The sequence below is a fragment of the Echinops telfairi genome, unplaced genomic scaffold (assembly GCF_000313985.2).
Source record: "Echinops telfairi isolate 266 unplaced genomic scaffold, ASM31398v2 ScPeMD7_21;HRSCAF=78, whole genome shotgun sequence".
In the NCBI taxonomy this organism is placed as follows: domain Eukaryota; kingdom Metazoa; phylum Chordata; class Mammalia; order Afrosoricida; family Tenrecidae; genus Echinops; species Echinops telfairi.
Genome location: NW_022103918.1, coordinates 7,670,672 through 7,688,536, shown reverse-complemented (window position 1 = coordinate 7,688,536; position 17,865 = coordinate 7,670,672). Strand labels below are relative to the sequence as shown.

General features: G+C 38.5%; 1 protein-coding gene across 1 annotated transcript in view; it reads right to left on the bottom strand.

The window, feature by feature from the left end:
• Window positions 1-5,285: 5,285 nt before the first annotated feature.
• The window catches only part of LOC101658515 (solute carrier organic anion transporter family member 1B1), a 67,199-nt gene continuing 54,619 nt past the window's right edge, over window positions 5,286-17,865 (bottom strand). Inside the window, exons 11-13 of the mRNA XM_004713806.4 lie at window positions 14,271-14,335; window positions 10,214-10,331; window positions 5,286-5,689 (exon numbers count right to left, since the gene is read on the bottom strand). Coding sequence (XP_004713863.2) covers window positions 5,479-5,689; window positions 10,214-10,331; window positions 14,271-14,335 — 394 coding nt within the window. The 3' untranslated portion in view covers window positions 5,286-5,478. The remainder of the gene's footprint in view (window positions 5,690-10,213; window positions 10,332-14,270; window positions 14,336-17,865) is intronic.

The window sequence follows — 17,865 nt, the reverse complement described above, 5'->3', positions numbered from 1 at the left end:
TAGCTCATAAGTTGAGGCAGAAAACCAGCTAAGGCAGTTGCACACTGGTCTGATAACCAGAGAGCAAGAGAGATACAGATGGGGCTTTCCAAGCCATTTATCTCTTTGCCCTCCAATCAAAGTGCGACCTGATTAATCCCACATGTTCTTATTGGTCAGGCTGGCACAATAAACCTATCGATCACATTCAGTTTCCATGTGCTTTTTTATTTTCCTCTTTCTATCTGTTATTGTTTCTAGTTTTATAGCATAATGGTCAGATAGTTTATTTTATTTCAATGTTTTTTAACCTTTTGAGCTTTGCTTTGTGGCCTAAATTTTAACTATGAAGTGGGCAACATTCAACTCAAACTGGGGGATGGTTTTATTGAACAGGTGCTTAATGGGTCTTTACTGTTCTAGGAAAATTCTCAGTCCAAGCAGTGATGGTGTTCATGAAGATTAAGACATGAAGAATAAGCCCCAGTTGTGTGAGGTATCTCTGTACCATCTACCAGCTAGTCTTTTCCTAGGGTGCTTATGTGATGTTGGACCCGTCTTAAAAGCTGGCTTATCCATGTATTATTTCAAATTCTATACCATTGGCTAAACTAGCAACACTATCAATAGACTTACCTTATGTCCCATGGGGTTGATTTATAATGTTCTCAAGTATAATGATAATAGTGCCTCTAAAATGAATGAAGGACATTTGTAAATCATATATATAAAAAGACTTTGGGTTCACACTTAATCACAGCCTTAATCTAAGAAAAATTAGTTCTATAGCGAAGTGTGGTGAAGAAATCAGATGGTGCTTGTCTTGACAATAAGCAGTCTGTCTCTAAGTGAGGCATCAATTAAGTCCACATAGAAGAAGCATACCAGCCTGTGCCATCAAATAATTATGAAAAGTAAAATCCAAATTCAGAGAAGGGAGCTACGTTAGAGCTTAAATTCTTAACACCCAGTTTGCAGAAAGCTATGAATAACAGCAGAACCCCCAAATCCATTTGCAGAGCCTCTGTGTGGATTATGCCTCTGACCACAGTCCAGGGATGTGAATAGCCTTGCTACCAGAAGAGAGTATTATAAAGACACAATTAGGTTACATCGTAACACCTTATAATTTGATCTCCATTGATATAGTTAAAGTTTGTTGTGCCAATCTGGCCAATAATCAGATGTGGGGTTAATTGAAGGGCAGAGAGATAAATGGCTCGGTAAGCCTCACCTTTCTAGTTCTCGGGTCCCTTGCTTTGTGATGGTTGAACCCGGGTGCAGCTGCCTTAGCCAGTTCCCTGCTTAAGCTGGCAAGGCTCACTTCCTGCAAGACATCCCTAAGGAGAAGCCCCATGGACCTACCCCGATGCAGCCCTGGGTGCTGGAGCAGCCGTCTGGAGACCCCTGCCAGAGCTGAGATGCTCACATGTCCACTGATTCTGCTTTCCTCCTGCAGTCGGCATCATAGTGTTGCATTTTGTAAGGTGGTGGAGGACTTTGTGGATTGGTGTCGGATATATGGGTTAATGTTGGACTTGTGGCCTTGGGCAGCACTGGGTTGGGATGTTTTCTTGATGTCCACTTAACCTTTATATAAAACTCTCTCTTATACATGAGTTTCTGTGGATTTGTTTCCTCTAATGTACCCTGACTAACACATCGTTTTGACCTATTTTAAATTTGTTCTAGTTTTTAATTGAGGTGTTTTTTTTCAATTGATTTTTTTCTTAAGAAAAAAAATCACTTTATTGGGGGCTCATCATAACCCATCCATCCATCCATTGTATGTCAAGCACACTTGTATATTTGTTGCCCTCATCTTTCTCAAAACATTTGCTTTCTACTTAAGCCCTTGGTATCGGCTCCTCATTTTTCTCCTCCCTCCCCACTTTTCCCTGCCTCATGAACCTTTGAGAATTTATAAATTATTATTATTTTGTCATATCTTACATTGTCCAATGTCTCCCTTCATCCACTTTCTTTTTTCTTTTGTCTCCCCCCCCCTTGTTTTTGTGTTGTATATTTTTCTGTATATGAAATCCAGTATAGGCAAATCTATAGAGATAATTTCTGGATTAATAATTACCTAGGGACATGGCAGGGGAGGTTGTGGGTGGATGGGGAGCTAACAATAATGACTACAAGAAAGAAGAAAATGTTCTAAAATTGGTTGTGGTGATGATTGCACAACTCTTGTTAATATGACTGAATTATTGAATTGCATAATATATGAATTATATGCCAATAAAAAAGAAAGTGCTGTTTGGGGGATGTTGACTGCATAGATTGATTTTTAATAATTTCGGTGATTGTATTTTTCAGCTAGATCCCTATAATGTCTTTGAAAAGTCATTCAAATACGTTGTCCTTTCTATAATGGGTTGAGTCCTAGGCTTGTTTTAAGATTGGGAAAAGGAGGTTTGTAAGTATCATTACCAGTCCAGTGGATATTCTTCCACTCTTGGACATATTTAGTGCTCCACACCCGACCTCCTCCCACCACCACTTTTTTGCTTGAAGGTAGTTCTCATCTTTGTAGTGAGGCATCCAATGAGATGTGAGGGAATAAAGTCTTGGGTCTTCTGGAAACATTTCATAATTTCATGGACTTTCGTGAGAATATTGGGCTGCCTTCTCTCCTGCTGCATCGGCCCTCTGATCCCCTTGGGCAGCTGTTTTCGTGTCTCTTTTTTTTGGTGTCCTTGCCAGGGCATGAAGGCAACTTCCTGGGATCCATGTAGCTGTGATAGAAGGCGAGTGCTGATGGGAGCCATGAGCTTGGCACTCTGCTGAGATATTTGGTGGAAGCAGTTCAGCTTCTGTCTATTGCAGACTCAGATTTTCATTGATCTCGTTCCTTGAAACGGCTCCCATCTAGGTTCAAATCATTGTCTGAATTGTCTAGAGACTCGTCTTTGAGATTTATTCTATTTGAATATTTCACCTCAATGATTCAGATGAAATTATGTTCTAAGTGACCCTGACCAGGAGATGGCTGGAGCCCCAAATCTGTCAATTACCATACATACTCAAGTATAAGCTGGCCTGAATATTAGCTGAGGCACCTAATTTTACAAGAACTGCATTAAAAATGTGCTGAAAAACTTGGCTTATACACGAGTATATAGGTACCTGTTGGAGACCTATCAGGTCCTTCTGTGCAATGAAAGCCATAGTAACTATCTTAGCATTCTTGGGTACTTCTGTGTCAATATCAGGATATCATTTGAAAGCTGCATATAATCTGGCCACTCGGTGAAGGGGTTTAAAATATGGAGTTAATAAGCCATGTATTTTATTGGAATCCTTATATGTAGGAAGATTAAACAAATCAAACATTGAGTGTGGGATGTGGACCCAAATACCGATGGCCTGTTCACACCATAATCAATTGGTTGCTCTCTAAGAGGATGTAGCTTTAAAGAGGGAGCTGCAAACTGCCCTACAGGTGCTCCATTTTACGTATGTGGCGGGGAAATTACCTCTTCCAAGGGCGTTGCTGGGGGAGACTGTCCAGCTATAGGTCCGGAGGAGTGATGTAGAAAAGATTAAGGAGAGTAGGGAGATTTTAGAGTTTCTCATCCTACACTATGGACGGAGGTAAAACTTTAAATTTCTTTTTCTGTTTTATTGGTTCATCAGTCCATTACACCGTTATATTGCATTGTCTTTGAAAAGTTATGTTTTTCCACGGAGATGTGGAGTTTTCAACATACATGTTTTTCTTCCTATTTACCTTCTCTTTTGCGGTCCAAGACCATTACATAAGTTCCAACTCACAGCAGCCCTCTGTGCAAGGGAAAGAAGCAACGCCTGGCCCTGCAGCTGCCTCACACTTGTTAGGCTGGAGCCTCTTGTTGCAGGCCCTGTGCCAGTCCATCCCATTGGGGTCTTCCTCTCTTTTGCTGACCATCCACTTTACCAAGCATGATATCTCTCTCTAGGGATTGGTCTCTCCTGATAGCCTGTCCAAAGTACGTGAGATGAAGAAATCACTTTTAAAGAGCATTCTGACTGTAATTCTTCCAAGACCCACTTGTTTGTCCTCGTAGACTTGCCCCTCTGTAGCACAAAATAAATCTAGTTGTAAGGTGATGGTAACATTTAAAGAACCCCTTTCTTCATCCTATTTATACTGGGGGCCAGAAATACTTGGGTAAAATTTTATCTTGGGCTTTTTTCATCAGAATATGTATATATTTTAAAGACCAATTTTTAAAGGTACATTCAAGCAGGATACAACTTTGACTATTCTATTGTGTATGTTACCTGGTCCCAAACCATCGCATATAAACACCTATTGTTTTAAGACCTTTGTCTTACCAGGTATGCAATACCAAGTCTTGCGCTTGAGATCAAGACTAAAGAATACAAACATCTTTCACATGAAGGCCATTCTCTCACTAGCTATGTAACACAGGGTCTTGAGCCAAGAGATACTCTCAGATAGCATTGAAATTTTACTCACCAGGGAGCTCTTCTCCCTCTTTCCAGGACAAAACACAAACCATTTACCAATCCTCATGGCCTACCATCTTTGGGTCTGGGGCCAGGGCCAACCACTGGAGTCATCTTGGAGACAGGGATCTGGTGGCCCTGAGGGACAGAGTCATCTCAGTGGCAAACTCACTGGTTCTCAGAGCCAGGTGTCAGGTTATCATCCTTCATGATCACCCAAAATTAATGCTGGCAAACTGCCTACAGGGAAATGGCCCTGCCCTCTGCCACCTTTTGGGCCAACAAAGAAGGCATCAAGGTGAGGAGGATGGGAAGTCTGTATTGCAAGCGTGCAGACAAGGAACTAGGAGACTCGACTTCAAAGGAGTTTCCCAAAGAGCAGGTTCCTTTCATCTTTCTGCATTTCTAACAAGAGATTTATACGCAGGATTCCAAGGAAAATGTTTGCATTTTCGGGAGCTAATTAACCCCCATGTGGGTGCAATAGGAGCCACAGCTGCCAGGAGGTGTGCTTTTTGGCCTGTGATGTCAAGAGGTTCCTGACAGGACTTCCATACACTGTGTGCAGCTGAGCGGAAAGGGTTCTGATTGCTTCTATTTGGTTTTATTTCGTTTTCATCTTAAGCTAAGGTCCTCCAGCTTCTCCGGTCTCTTCCCTCCGTGAAGAGGAGTTGGCCATTACCCAGGGTTGTGAGGAATGGAGTGGCCCTCATAGCCACCGATCTGAAAAGAGGGGCAGTTACCTGAGCAAGCATGTTTTCTTCCTTTAAATGCTCACCAAGCTTCCCCTTGAACACTTTCTATGTGTTCTGATCATAGTTGCAAATACAAGACGAAAGGGGATCTCCATTATTTTACATTTATCGTTTGTTTCATTATGAATTCATGAAATGATTGAGTCATTGTCCTGTTATGAGTGTGGGAATTTTGAGTGAGAAAGTACCAGATACATCTGCTTTAAAAAAATACAACTGACTGAATCACTACAATGTTGGCTGTAAACAGAGCCGCGAGTTTGGTTTTTAAAAACTTCTTCCCTTAAACACGTGTTTCATCATCTGCAGTGGAAGATACAAAATGTCCATTATTGTTCAAAGGTTCTAGGTTTGCTTCATTCACGACTTTTCTTCCATTTTCTGATGTTTTTGTATCTTTTCCTTGATATTTTTTCTTCATGGCATAAAGGAATACAATAAATAAAATAAGGGATACACCTTTTAAACTCAAAGTCATGCCAAAGTAAGTGTATCTGTGAAAAGAGATGGAGGGAAAAGAATGGTTATTAATTCTAAAATGTGTGGAATGACATGTTGAAAACATTAAAAGAAAGCAAAAGCTTGAAGTTTCAAATTACACATAAAAATATCAAGGCAGCAATCTAGTGTTTTAATTGTAAAAGGATTATTATGTCACAGAAATAAAGGGTGATTGATGATCTACCCAAGTACTTTTTTTAAAAGTAAGTGTACTTTTGTAGAATTTTACTTTCTCAAGAACAGATTAGTTTATTTGTAATGGAAACAGAATATAAGGAACGTGTATTGAATGTGAGAGAATCTAAGGGAATACATTCCTTCCTTCTGAACGATATCCCCAGAATCTGCTTCTGGTTTGATCCCCTATGGCTGAAGTTTCTAAGGAGTGCATACCTCTCCCATGTTAATGTCCATCCTGTAGGCCTGAATTATTTGGCTGAAAGAGGAGTCTCAGGGGTTGAGTTCAGTTTCAGACCTGAATAGTGACTAAGGACCATAGTCTCAGTCAGACCAACAAACCTCCTTTTGTAAATGATTTTGTGTTTTGTTTCGTAGTTTTTGTCCCATTCTATCCAAAAAACCTTATATAGTGATCCCTTTATTGAATGACAGATCCAATATTTAGTTAGGGGTTAAATTCAGTTCACCTGACCCTGCTGTGTGATCTATTGGAAAATTTCAACAATCATGGCATACAATTACTTTTTATGTAGACTTTTTATTAGACTGTGTGCACACAGTCTAATAATGTGATACTGTGATTCTCAATAGTAGAATAATGTGAGGAGATTTAAAAGTCCTGCCCCCGCCCTCCATATTCAGGCTACATCTCTAACCAATGAAATCAGAATCTCTTAAATGGGCACTGGGGTATTGAACCCTGGATTGTCAGGGTGCACAGCATACTCCAATTGTCGCACCAGTGAGACCTTGTTTGTGTAAATACCGTTCAGCCACAAAAGGATTTATTCTGTAAAAGTTAATAATTCAGGTATTGAGATATAGAGTTAGCCTACATTGGTCCAATTGTTTAAACAAATTAGTACCAGGGGTTAATAATGGCAATATTAATAGAAAAGCTTTATGCTCCAGAGAGATGATCGATAAAACTCTCTACCATAAATTAACATGGAGGTCTCTAAAGGGAGCCAAAGGCAGATTAAAAAACATAGATCCAGGAAAGGATTTGGGGCTTGCACTAAACCCTACCCCCAATTTAAGAACAATTAATCCTTACATCATGGCCCTGCTCTATACTCATCCTCAAGAATGGAACACAAAAGATGGGTGCTATAGCAAGGCTTGGTGAAGAAATTAGATGGTTCCCGATTACCAGATAAAATAATGCCTGGGGACTTAAAGGCTTGTTTCCAAGCAAGCAGCCATCTGAATGAGATGTCCACTAAATAAGTTCACATGGAAGAAGCACACTAACATCAGTGACTCAAGGATTGCAAGTCATATAATCCAAAGGTGAAGCAAAGGAGTATTAGAGCATACATGATGAGATTTTGGTTTGTAGAAGATGCTATGGATGACAGTGGGCACCCAAGACACATTTGTGAGATATACACAGGAAATAAGACCCCAGCGATTTCCCTCTATCCATAGTAAGGGGGGTGATGGGGAAAAAAAAAACTAGTTACCTGAGTACATTGGAGAGATGACTATAAAAGATCAAAATGATAAACTTGTCTTTACCAGTTAATACCTTGTCAGTTGATTCCTCCCTCTGATCCATGTTGAGCCTGATCTGATTTTAAACCTTGTCAGTTGATTCCTCCCTCTGATCCATGTTGAGCCTGATCTGATTTTAAACATTTTCTGTGTGTGTGTGTGTGTGTGCACACGTGTGCTTTCATATTGGGGTTATCTCAGATGTATTTTGTCATTGGGGGTAACCCTCTTGAATTTTGGTTCTATGGTTTTGTATTTTCTGGTACATGCAACCCAGGATTGATGAACCTATAGGGACTGGGAATGAAATAAGGGTTCCTGGGGGGTACAGGTACCTGCCTGGGAAGAAGGGTAAAGGAGAGTTGATATCATTCTCTACCAAGAAGGTAGAGAATGTTTTGAAACTGATGGTGGTAGCCATTGTGCAATACTCCTTGATACAACTATGGAACAATATGACATCTGTATTAACTCCCAATAAAATGGTTTTGAAAAAAATATCTCTCAAATGGGGCATAGAAACCAGCAATCTACAAACCTTCCCAGGTGACTGCACTGCTAAGTAAAGAGTGGTGAAACACCACGAAGCACTAATCACTGGCTCCATGTCATAATTATCTAATCTTGCCAAGCTCTATAAAATATGCCTATGAACAGTTTTAATTGAGGCTGAATGAAATTCATTATACAATTTTTAGCTCCAAGGGAGCTTCAGAATATTACTGGAAAAGGTTCATTGGATTTTAATTCCATCTAAGTACTTATACTTAATTTTACTAGAATTACAGCAGGATATTTTGTTGTACAAAATATGATAAAGTCAACATAAACTAAACTTTCACATGTGTTTTACTTATGGCTAGGTTATTTCCAGTATTTTTAAAACAAAGTTAAGCTATTTTTAATAGTTTTAATTTTCTTATAATATGTGAAGTTCAAAACGTTTTATATATTTCAGACATTAGTGTTTCTTTTACTTTAAGAAACTCTAGATATTTTATTTTTGCAGGTGTGGGTTGTCAATTTAAACATGTATGATAGTGTAGGGGTGGAATCCAAACTGTCAATCAGGTCACAGCCTGATGGTGGCTTCCTTGGGGGTGTGGCCTTCCTAGAAGGAAGAAATTGGGAAACTCCATCTCTTTCTGCTGTCTTGCCTTCCTTTTTCCTGGTATTCTGACTTTCTTCAAGTGAGGCCCTAGGACGGACTGTCCAAACTGGAGCACTGTCAGGACCCTGCCATGTTGCCAAAAAACTGGGGTCCACACAACTCTGTACCAGCAGAATGTGATCTTCCTGCATCCCTGCTTTGCTTTCTGCATCACCAGCCTGCAGCTTCAGTTGAAGGAGTTCTGGCTTGCCTCAGACTTTTTGATTTGAGTTGGACTGAGCTGAGATAACTTCTTGGTATCAGATTGCTTCTTGATATAGTTCTTTCTTATACATAGATGAGTGTCACTGATTTTGTTTCTCTAGACAACTCAGCCTAACACAACAGGTTTTCAAGAGGTCTTTCTTTTAGGATACTTGTTCTTTATACTTTTTGATTGAAATTTATTTTTCCTTTTATTTTTTTGTCTATTAACTTTACTTAAGATTTGTAATATAGTGGTTACGTTTGTTTTTTTCCTGTTTTTTTCTATTGTAATTTTGGGGTTTGGTCATACACACTTACCTGCTTCCTAGGCAATGAAAAGAAAACCTAACATGACTTCTTTGAATACATTATGGATTCATATTTTAAATTCATGTATTTTATTGATATGCAATTAATCAAGTTATGTTTTCAGAAGGTCCCACTATCATTTCTAGAACAGCTCGCCAAAGGAATAGGAAATTATAGAAATGACTTTTTCCATTTCCCTCCCATTGACAGAATATCAAGTAGTCGATTTTTGTATTCCTAAAGAAGTGGACTGTGGACTCTAGCTTTTTGTTGTTGTTCACTGTTATGAGAAGAAGTTTTTGTTTTGTTTTTCCCAACAGGGAATGTTTGATACAGGTACTCTCTGGGTTATGGATTCCTGCGTTACGGACAATTCCTACTGCTGACTCACGCACTTACTACTCACTCACAGCCATTGAATTGATGCCATCCCTTAGCAATCCTATAGGACAGGGTCGAACTTGCCCTGTGGGTTTCAGAGACTGTAGCTCAGAAGGCCCTCTTTCTCCCTCAGAGAGAGAGAAATGGGTGGTTTCAAACTGCTCACCTTAAAGTAAGCAGCCCAATGCTAACCTCTATGCCACTAGGGTTCCAGATTCCTACTCTTTGTCCTTACATGCAAGCCTTTGAACCAGTTCTGTCATGACCAACACAGGACCAACACAATGGGAACAGACTGGAGTTTTCAATTTGACTGATTCATCATGGTGACCAAAAAAATGAGAACCTTTATGAGTCAAAGCCCTGCAAGGCAGACTTAGAAAAGGGGCGGAGCCTTTGCAGAAGACTGAGGCATGAGGTTGGATCACTGGCCGGATTTCAGAAAGTCTCACACATTCAAAGTGTGATCTATATATTGAAATATATAGATCCAATCTCTTTTTGGTATTAACTTTTGTCACCAGTTGAGTTGCTATTCCATGGTGGGGGTCGGGCTATTAGTATGGCTTGGGAAAGTTTCTACTTCTCCATGAAATAGGACAAAATAGGACAGAATGATACATCTCCTATAGTTTCTATGAGCATTTAAATGAGATACAATATTTCTTGGCACGATACTAAATGCAAATGATGAGCTCATCAAATGGTAGCTATATTTACTATTATTCTTTTTTACCCAAAATAGCATTTCATCAAATAGATCAAATAAATACAACATATTTATACAACTTACCCATATAATTTGGAATTATATAATCTACAAGTTCCTCGCTTCCCACATTTGTTGATGGACCACTTTAAGCATGTTCTATCAATCAGAGCCCCAAAATATATAGGAGCTAGAATTCCTCCTGAAACATTAGATGAGAAGATGTAAACATTCAAAATTTACTGGGAAATAGTCCTATTGATACATTTAAGTAATGAATGAAATTTTCCCCCCAGCAATTCATCAACAACCATTACTTCATGATAAATGAAACATTAGATGAGAAGATGTAAACATTAGATGAGAAGATGTAAACATTCAAAATTTACTGGGAAATAGTCCTATTGATACATTTAAGTAATGAATGAAATTTTCCCCCCAGCAATTCATCAACAACCATTACTTCATGATAAATGTAAATATCAAAGGGCAGTGAAATTGTGTTGGAAATGTGGTCTCTCCTAGACAAAAGATTGATTCACTGCTTGTACATCATGCCATCTAAGGATGAAAGTAAGGAAAACAGCATTAGATCATTTAAAATGTCTTAGAGGTAGTTTTTATTTAACTTTAAGTCCTCTTTGGAAAGAGCAGCTCAATTACAATTTATGTCAAGCATATTGATTTCTTCTTTCTTTAGCTACTCAGTGAGTTCTGATCACTAGCTCTGGTCACTGACGATTAGTCAGGGCCAATCCAACATAATCCCATGTGTGTCAGAGTAGACCTGTGCCCCAGAGGGTTTTCCATAGTTGATTGTTTTGGAAGTAGATCACTTAGCAGCCCAGCAGCCATTTTCACCTCCTAAAGAGCTTTAACAGCTGTAGAGCGTTTACCGTATCCAAGCTGAATCTTGACGAGAATAGATTAAACTCAGGTTCACTGCCATCCAGTCAATTCTGACTCAACGTGAGACTAGACAGTCAGAGTGAGAATAGACAGTAAAAATAAAAATGACGAGGTTGGCTTCTGAAGTAAAAATTACAATTTTTCTAGGCCAGCAATTTAAAAGACTCAAGCTCTGTAGCAATACCATCTCACCACCATCAGGTCGATGCCGAGCCCTAACAACCCTGAAGGGCAGGGCAGAACGAGCCCTTGTGAGTTTCCGAGTCTGTGCCTTTTTACAGGAGTAGAAAGCTCAGTCTTTTCCCCGTGGAGTGGCTGGTGCTTTTGAACCGCTGACCTTGTGGTTAGCCGCCTGAAGCATAACCATTACACTCCCATAGATATTTTAAAAATTTACTTCCATCCACCTTTTCTCTACTTTAAGGCACGTAAGGAACAAAAAGGTTGCATGGAAATACATTTTCTATAATATCAATTAATTATGCCTCATTATTATCAATAAAAATATAAGGTATACTGATTCATATGTAATTTGTCTTAGGCATGGAGAACTAGTACAGTGGCAATTTGCATTTTCTTTGGTTTTCAGACATCTATTCCCACTTTCTGGTGTCATTCAATCCCACAGTCCATGTGGTAGTTATGTAATCTGGTGTCAACTTGAGACTTAAGTGTGAAAGGGTGGAGTTTAGCCTGTCAATCAGGTTGCAGCTAAGTGACATCATTTGGAGGTGCTAAGGAGATAAATCACTGTGTTTCACTGGAGGTGGGACACACATTCCCTGCAAGACATTCCTGTTGACAAGCCACATGGAGCTATGCTGAAGGAAGCCAAAGCCTTGGAGCTGAAGGAGCCACGTGGAGACCCACGCCAGCACCAAGATGGTTCCACTGCCACTGGATCCACATGACTTTCCACTCACTGGCCTGTGATTTTCCTGCACCCAGTGTCATTGTATGTGCTTCGTGAGTCTGAAAAAGAATTTATAGACTGGTACTGGATATATGGGCTAATATTAGATTTATGTACTTGACCTCTACTGGGCTCAGATGTTTTCTTACTATCCAATTGCTCTTTGATAAAGTTCTTTCTTACACACATATGCATGTCTATGAATTTGTTTCTTTAGTCTACTCAGACTAACATAGTCCATTATTTCTCTTTACTGAATTTTTATATTTTAAGATCTCCAGACTAGAGGCAGTCTAGACTATCCAGGATATGGTTTATGGTGACATCTTTTTAAAATTAGTGTCTGGTCACCATGTTGCATAGGTTCTCAGAGATCTGTACATAACCTGATTTTATTTTTTATTGTATAATATTGCACAATTCAAGGCTTTTCAGGAACATGTATGTTGTCTCTTAAAGGAAGCACCTGTCTGTGTTTTTTGCTTTTAAAACTAAACTCTCAGAGTGGCTCCTTATTTAAGCTTAGATAATTTGACCAAAATATTGGGGAACATGCTAAAAGAGATTGATCCTTCAGATGGAGATGAAGGATTTGTGATTGTATTTTGCTCTTTTTAAAATTTAATGCATGATTTAAAATTTTTATCTAGTTTCATCAAGAAAGGTAATGATTCATATTTTGTATTTTACTGATTCCATGTATTGTTAGTGTCTCAATCTTTTGTGGGAAGCCATAGACTGGTAGACAGATGGTTCCTGAAGTCAGTATATTTGAAGAAAGTTTATACTGGTTTAATTGATAATAACTTGACAGTCTTCTACAAATCACACCCAAACTTTGAAAAATGAAAAAGAAATATCCATATTTATTTTCCTCATAAATGACAAGCTGATTTGACCCAGTTGTTAATAAATTCTCTCCTGTAACATACCTGCTTTTAATCGTTACTAGACTGCTAAAATACCTAACAACCTATTTTCCAAATATTTTTTTTAGTTCAATAATCCATATAGGCCTTCCACAGTTTCTACATTTATGTATTCAAGACTATGTATTTTCTAATAGAAGCTATATCAGGTTCTGCTAACATACACTGTGACATGCTCATCTATTGGACATATCAAATGAATAGGCACAGAATTAGGATGCCAATTTTTTTTACATATTTGAGTTATTGAGGCAATTTCCTCTTCTTAAATATACCCCTTCCCTATTTTTAAAGCCTGCTTTCAGGATATGAGGAGGAGTGTTAACTACGCAGATTCTATTTCCATCTGCCTGCTCTGTGATTAAACTCTGGGAGCGAGGTGTCATTGGACCTGGGGGAACTGGGAAGATGGTGGAATCTGCAAGATTAGAAAGCACAGAGGGAATCCTGGGGAGGGAGCTGTAATGGGTCCTGCAGGGCGACTCTGTCTCCCACCCATTGCTTGGAGGAGATGAGGCTTTCTCCACAAATACACTTGGATAGCTTGTCCACTGTAATTTCTCCACTCGGTTTTGTGGCTTTCATTGTCTTCTAAAGGGATCATGGACCCTTCCACTTTCCACTTCTTCCATTCATGGCTGCTCAAGGCCATGATCACTCCTCTACCCTCATCTCTGTGAAGCACGAATGAATGTTGAGTGCCCATTTTCTGTCTCCCAGGAGTAGGTAACTACCTTTTGCAGGTCTTTAAAAGGGCACTGATAGGGGTTGGGTTAGAACTTACTAAACTCCTAGCAACAATAGAAACTCGTGGTGGAAAACAGCAAATGGCAGACAGGGATAAAGGTTTACTTTCTTAAATCTCTTATTTGAAAATTTAAAAGTAAGCTTTTAATCTCTGAAACTTGAGTTCATTTTTATACAGAGCACTGCCTTAACCCAAGATGCTCAGTTCTGGAATTTGAGTTCTCATTCCTTTTGAATTTCTAACTTCTGATAAAGGTTAATGGCTCCTAGTGACCTAGGCAGCTGGCAGTGGAGCAGTTAAAGCTAACTTCGGAGGATTTGCGCAATCTCCATCTGATCAGATTTCCAGCCCCCACCTACTGTTTTGGGTCTTAACCTCTAACAACATGAAGGCCGTCCTCTCTGCATAGTAGAAAAAATTCTATTTAGAAAGATTTAGAGACTTTAAAATTAATAATTACATTTCTTTTATGTCACCCAATTGCCCTCACTTTTTATTATTTTTAATTCATCACATAAATAGTAATATTTCTGACATACACCATCTTTTAAAAGTTTCTTCTGTGGAAATTAATGAATTTTGGTCTTAGAGTTGTGGCATGATACTTATATCAAGAAGCTGTAATTTTTATATTTATCATACCTAGTGATCGTATAGTCAGTGAATGAAAACCCACTGCAAGTGACTTCAGCTCTGGTTGAACATTCCTGCAATAAGATAAAAGCAAAGAAACAGTAAAACATAAAGCTGAGTTCAGTATCTAATATTTTCTTAATATAATTCTTCATGATCTAATAAAATCTCTCAAGTGAATAGCTTGCGTTATTTAAAGGTATATTTCTAGTTATTCTAAAAAATATCAATAACTGAATGGTAACAACAATTATTCCATTTCTAGGATTGATTTTAAGACATTTTAGTGAACATTTTCACATTAGATTTTCATGAAAATCTTGAGATAGTGGTTGAAACAGACTTTGTTATGCCTATGAAGAATTCAATTTCACATCATCTGTTCAGTTGAGACAGCCCATCTGGGTAGAGCAGACATTGTTATATAAGTCTAACTCTTCGCAGATTTCTTTTCACTCATTAGTCTGTCATTGATGTTAACAGAAAAATCCTATGTAACAGAACCAACCAGAACAATACGCACTGCCATGGAATGGGTTCTGACTCATCACGATTCTATGTAGGTTTCTGAGACTGTAAATCATCTTTCTCCTGAGAAGTGGCTGGTGGGTTTGAATCACTAACCTTGTGGTTAGCTACCAGTACCAACAGAGCTCCTTCAAGAGCATGCCCAAGTATTCTGTCAGCAAATGTAATGTCGACAGTTCAATGATTCATTCCCGACAGAGCAATATGCATAATTTACCAGGTGCTATGACTGCATTACAGGAGCCCGGGTGATGTAGTGGGTTATGAGTTGGATCATTGGCTACAAGGTCATCAGTTGGAGCCTACCAACAGTTGTTCCAGAGGAGAAAGGTAATGTAGATGCTCCTGTAAAGATTTACCATCTGAGAATCCCCAGGGAGCAGTTCTACTCTGACTTACAGGGTCATTATAAATGGGAATAACACCATGACAGTGGGTAATGGGTACTAATATGGTTATCTAGAAATGGTGAAATATTTACAAAACACTTAAAACTAAGTACACAATACCATCTAGTCCAGTGGTTTTGAACCTTTCTAATGCCACGACCTTTTAGTATAATTCCTCATATTGTGGTGACCGCCAACCATAAAATTACTTGTGTTGCTACTTCATAATTGTCATTTTGCTACTGTTATGAATTGGGTGGCCCCTGTGAAAGGGTCATTCAACCCCCAAAGGGGCCACAACCCGCAGGTTGAGGACCTCTTATCTAGTCAATTCTGATGCACAGCAACCCTATGGGGCAGTGTGCAATATTTCTTAGGGTTTCTGAATGTATAGATTTTTATGGAAGATGACAGGTTAACCTTTTTCAAGCAGAGCAGCTGGTGGATTTGAATCACCAGTCTTTCAATTAGAGTCTCAATATCTAAACCAGGCTACCATGGATCTTTTCATAATATAACTAGCAGGAAGACAAAAAGGAGTGATCCATATCCTAGTTAAAGTGACTATCTTCTTAGAGTTAGAGAGCATGTTTTTATCCTCTGAGAAACTCACTCACTCTGACAGTTAGAATGCTATTTCCACAATTCCATTTTTATGCTTTGAGTAAAACTGGTGATACGCCTATCAATGTGTGTGGTAGTTGCATAATCTGTTGTCAATTTGAAAGTTAAGAGGAAAGGGGTGGAGTTTAGATTGTCCAGCAGGTCGCAGCTTGATGATCTCATTTGGAGGCATTATGGGGATAAATAGCTTGCTCGAGGTGAGATACACTCTCATACCCTGAGAGACATTTCTGACAGTGAACCTGGTGGAGCTACACTAATGCATCCAGAGCTCTGGGAGCTGAAGGAGCCACATGGAGACCCCTGCCAGTGCTGAAATGCTTCTACCACCACTGGATCCACAAGACTTTCCACCTGTGATCTTCCTGCATTCAGTGTCATTGCAGGTGCTGTGTGAGTCTGAAGAGGAATTTAGAGATTGGTATCGAACATATGGGCTAATATCGGACTTAAGAACTTTATCTGGTCTTGGCAGTAATGTTTTCTCAATATTCAATTGCTCTTGTATATAAAGTTCTTTCTTATACACATATGAGTCTCACTGAGTTTGTTTCTCTAGTCTACCCAGACTAATACACTGTGCTAGCCTAATACATTTCAAGTGAATTGAACTTATCTAGATTTGGCTGAGGGACTGAGTCTACAAATTGCAGTTTAAAAAGTGAACTCTGAAACTAATTGGTACCAAAAGGTTTTTTTCCCCCTCTATCTTGAACTACTTAGTTGAATGTATTTGTGCAAAGAGCAATATAAGTAGATTTATTTGTTCATTAAATAACTTAAGTGCCTCCTATGAGATATCATGCTATTCTTTTTATTCAGAATAGAGATAATGTTTCATATCATACAAGCAATTTAGAGAAGTGATTTAACCTTTCTTGGTCTCAGTTCATTTCCTTACCTGCTAAGAGGTAATAATAATAGCTATCTTTTATGTCATGAGAATCAAATACAATATAAATATGTAAAACGTCTGGATCACATTATAGTCTCAGTAATTAGTGGCTCACTTGAAAGGCTTAAGGGGAAATTATTTGTAAAGAATATTGAGGCTTAGAGTACTTGTACTAAATACAGATATGAGAGCAGAACAATTATTCCTATAGCTAATAAATCTGATGTTTCATAAAGCATTCGGTTTCAAAAATAAATTTCTAAAGATAGTCTTCAAACTTGAAATTGTTTATATTCATGTCATTCTTTGGCAATTTTTTGTTTATTAAATAGATATTTGTAACACTGGCTCAATGTCGTTAGGCAGAATATGACAAGGAGCCAACTATGAGACTGACTGGAAACTGCTCATATATAAGTACATATTGAAATTGAAGAAAATTAAGACCAGGTCTGCAAATCCAAAACACAATTTTCAGTATATTCCACCAAAATTCAGGGAGCAGCTCAAGAACAGATTTAATCAATGAATATTAATGCCAGAAATGAAAAAGTAAAAGAGCTGAGCAGAAAATTTCACAGGGCACCTGGAGAAGACAAAGTAAATTATTGTGATGAAATTTTCAAAGACTTGGAAAGCCAAAAAGGAATACTAAGCACATCTCAATCAGAAAGGATTGAAGAAAAACTTAATCCTCGAGTTGTAATATTACAAGATTCTATGATCAAAATATTAAATGATGCGGGAGGTATCAAAAGAAGATGAAGGAGTGGCCAGAATCCCTGTACCAAAAAGAATCGGTTGACATTCAACCATTTCAGGAGGTAGCATACAATCAAGAGCCAATGGTACTGAGAGAAATCCAAGCTGTATTGAAGATATTAGCAAAAGACAAGCTTCTAGGGATTGAATAACACCCCAAATGCTTCAACAAGCTAATGCACCACTGGAAAGACTCACTATGTCAAGTGTCTATGTCAAGCTAGACTTGTGGGAAGACAGCTACTTGACTGACTGCAAGAGATCCATGTCTGTGTCCACTTAAAAGAAAGTTAAGGTGGAATTATCAAACAATATCATTAATACTACAAATTTTGTTGACGATAATTCAAAAATGGCTGCAGCTGTACATTTCCAGGAACTGTCAGAAATTCAAGCTGAATTCAAG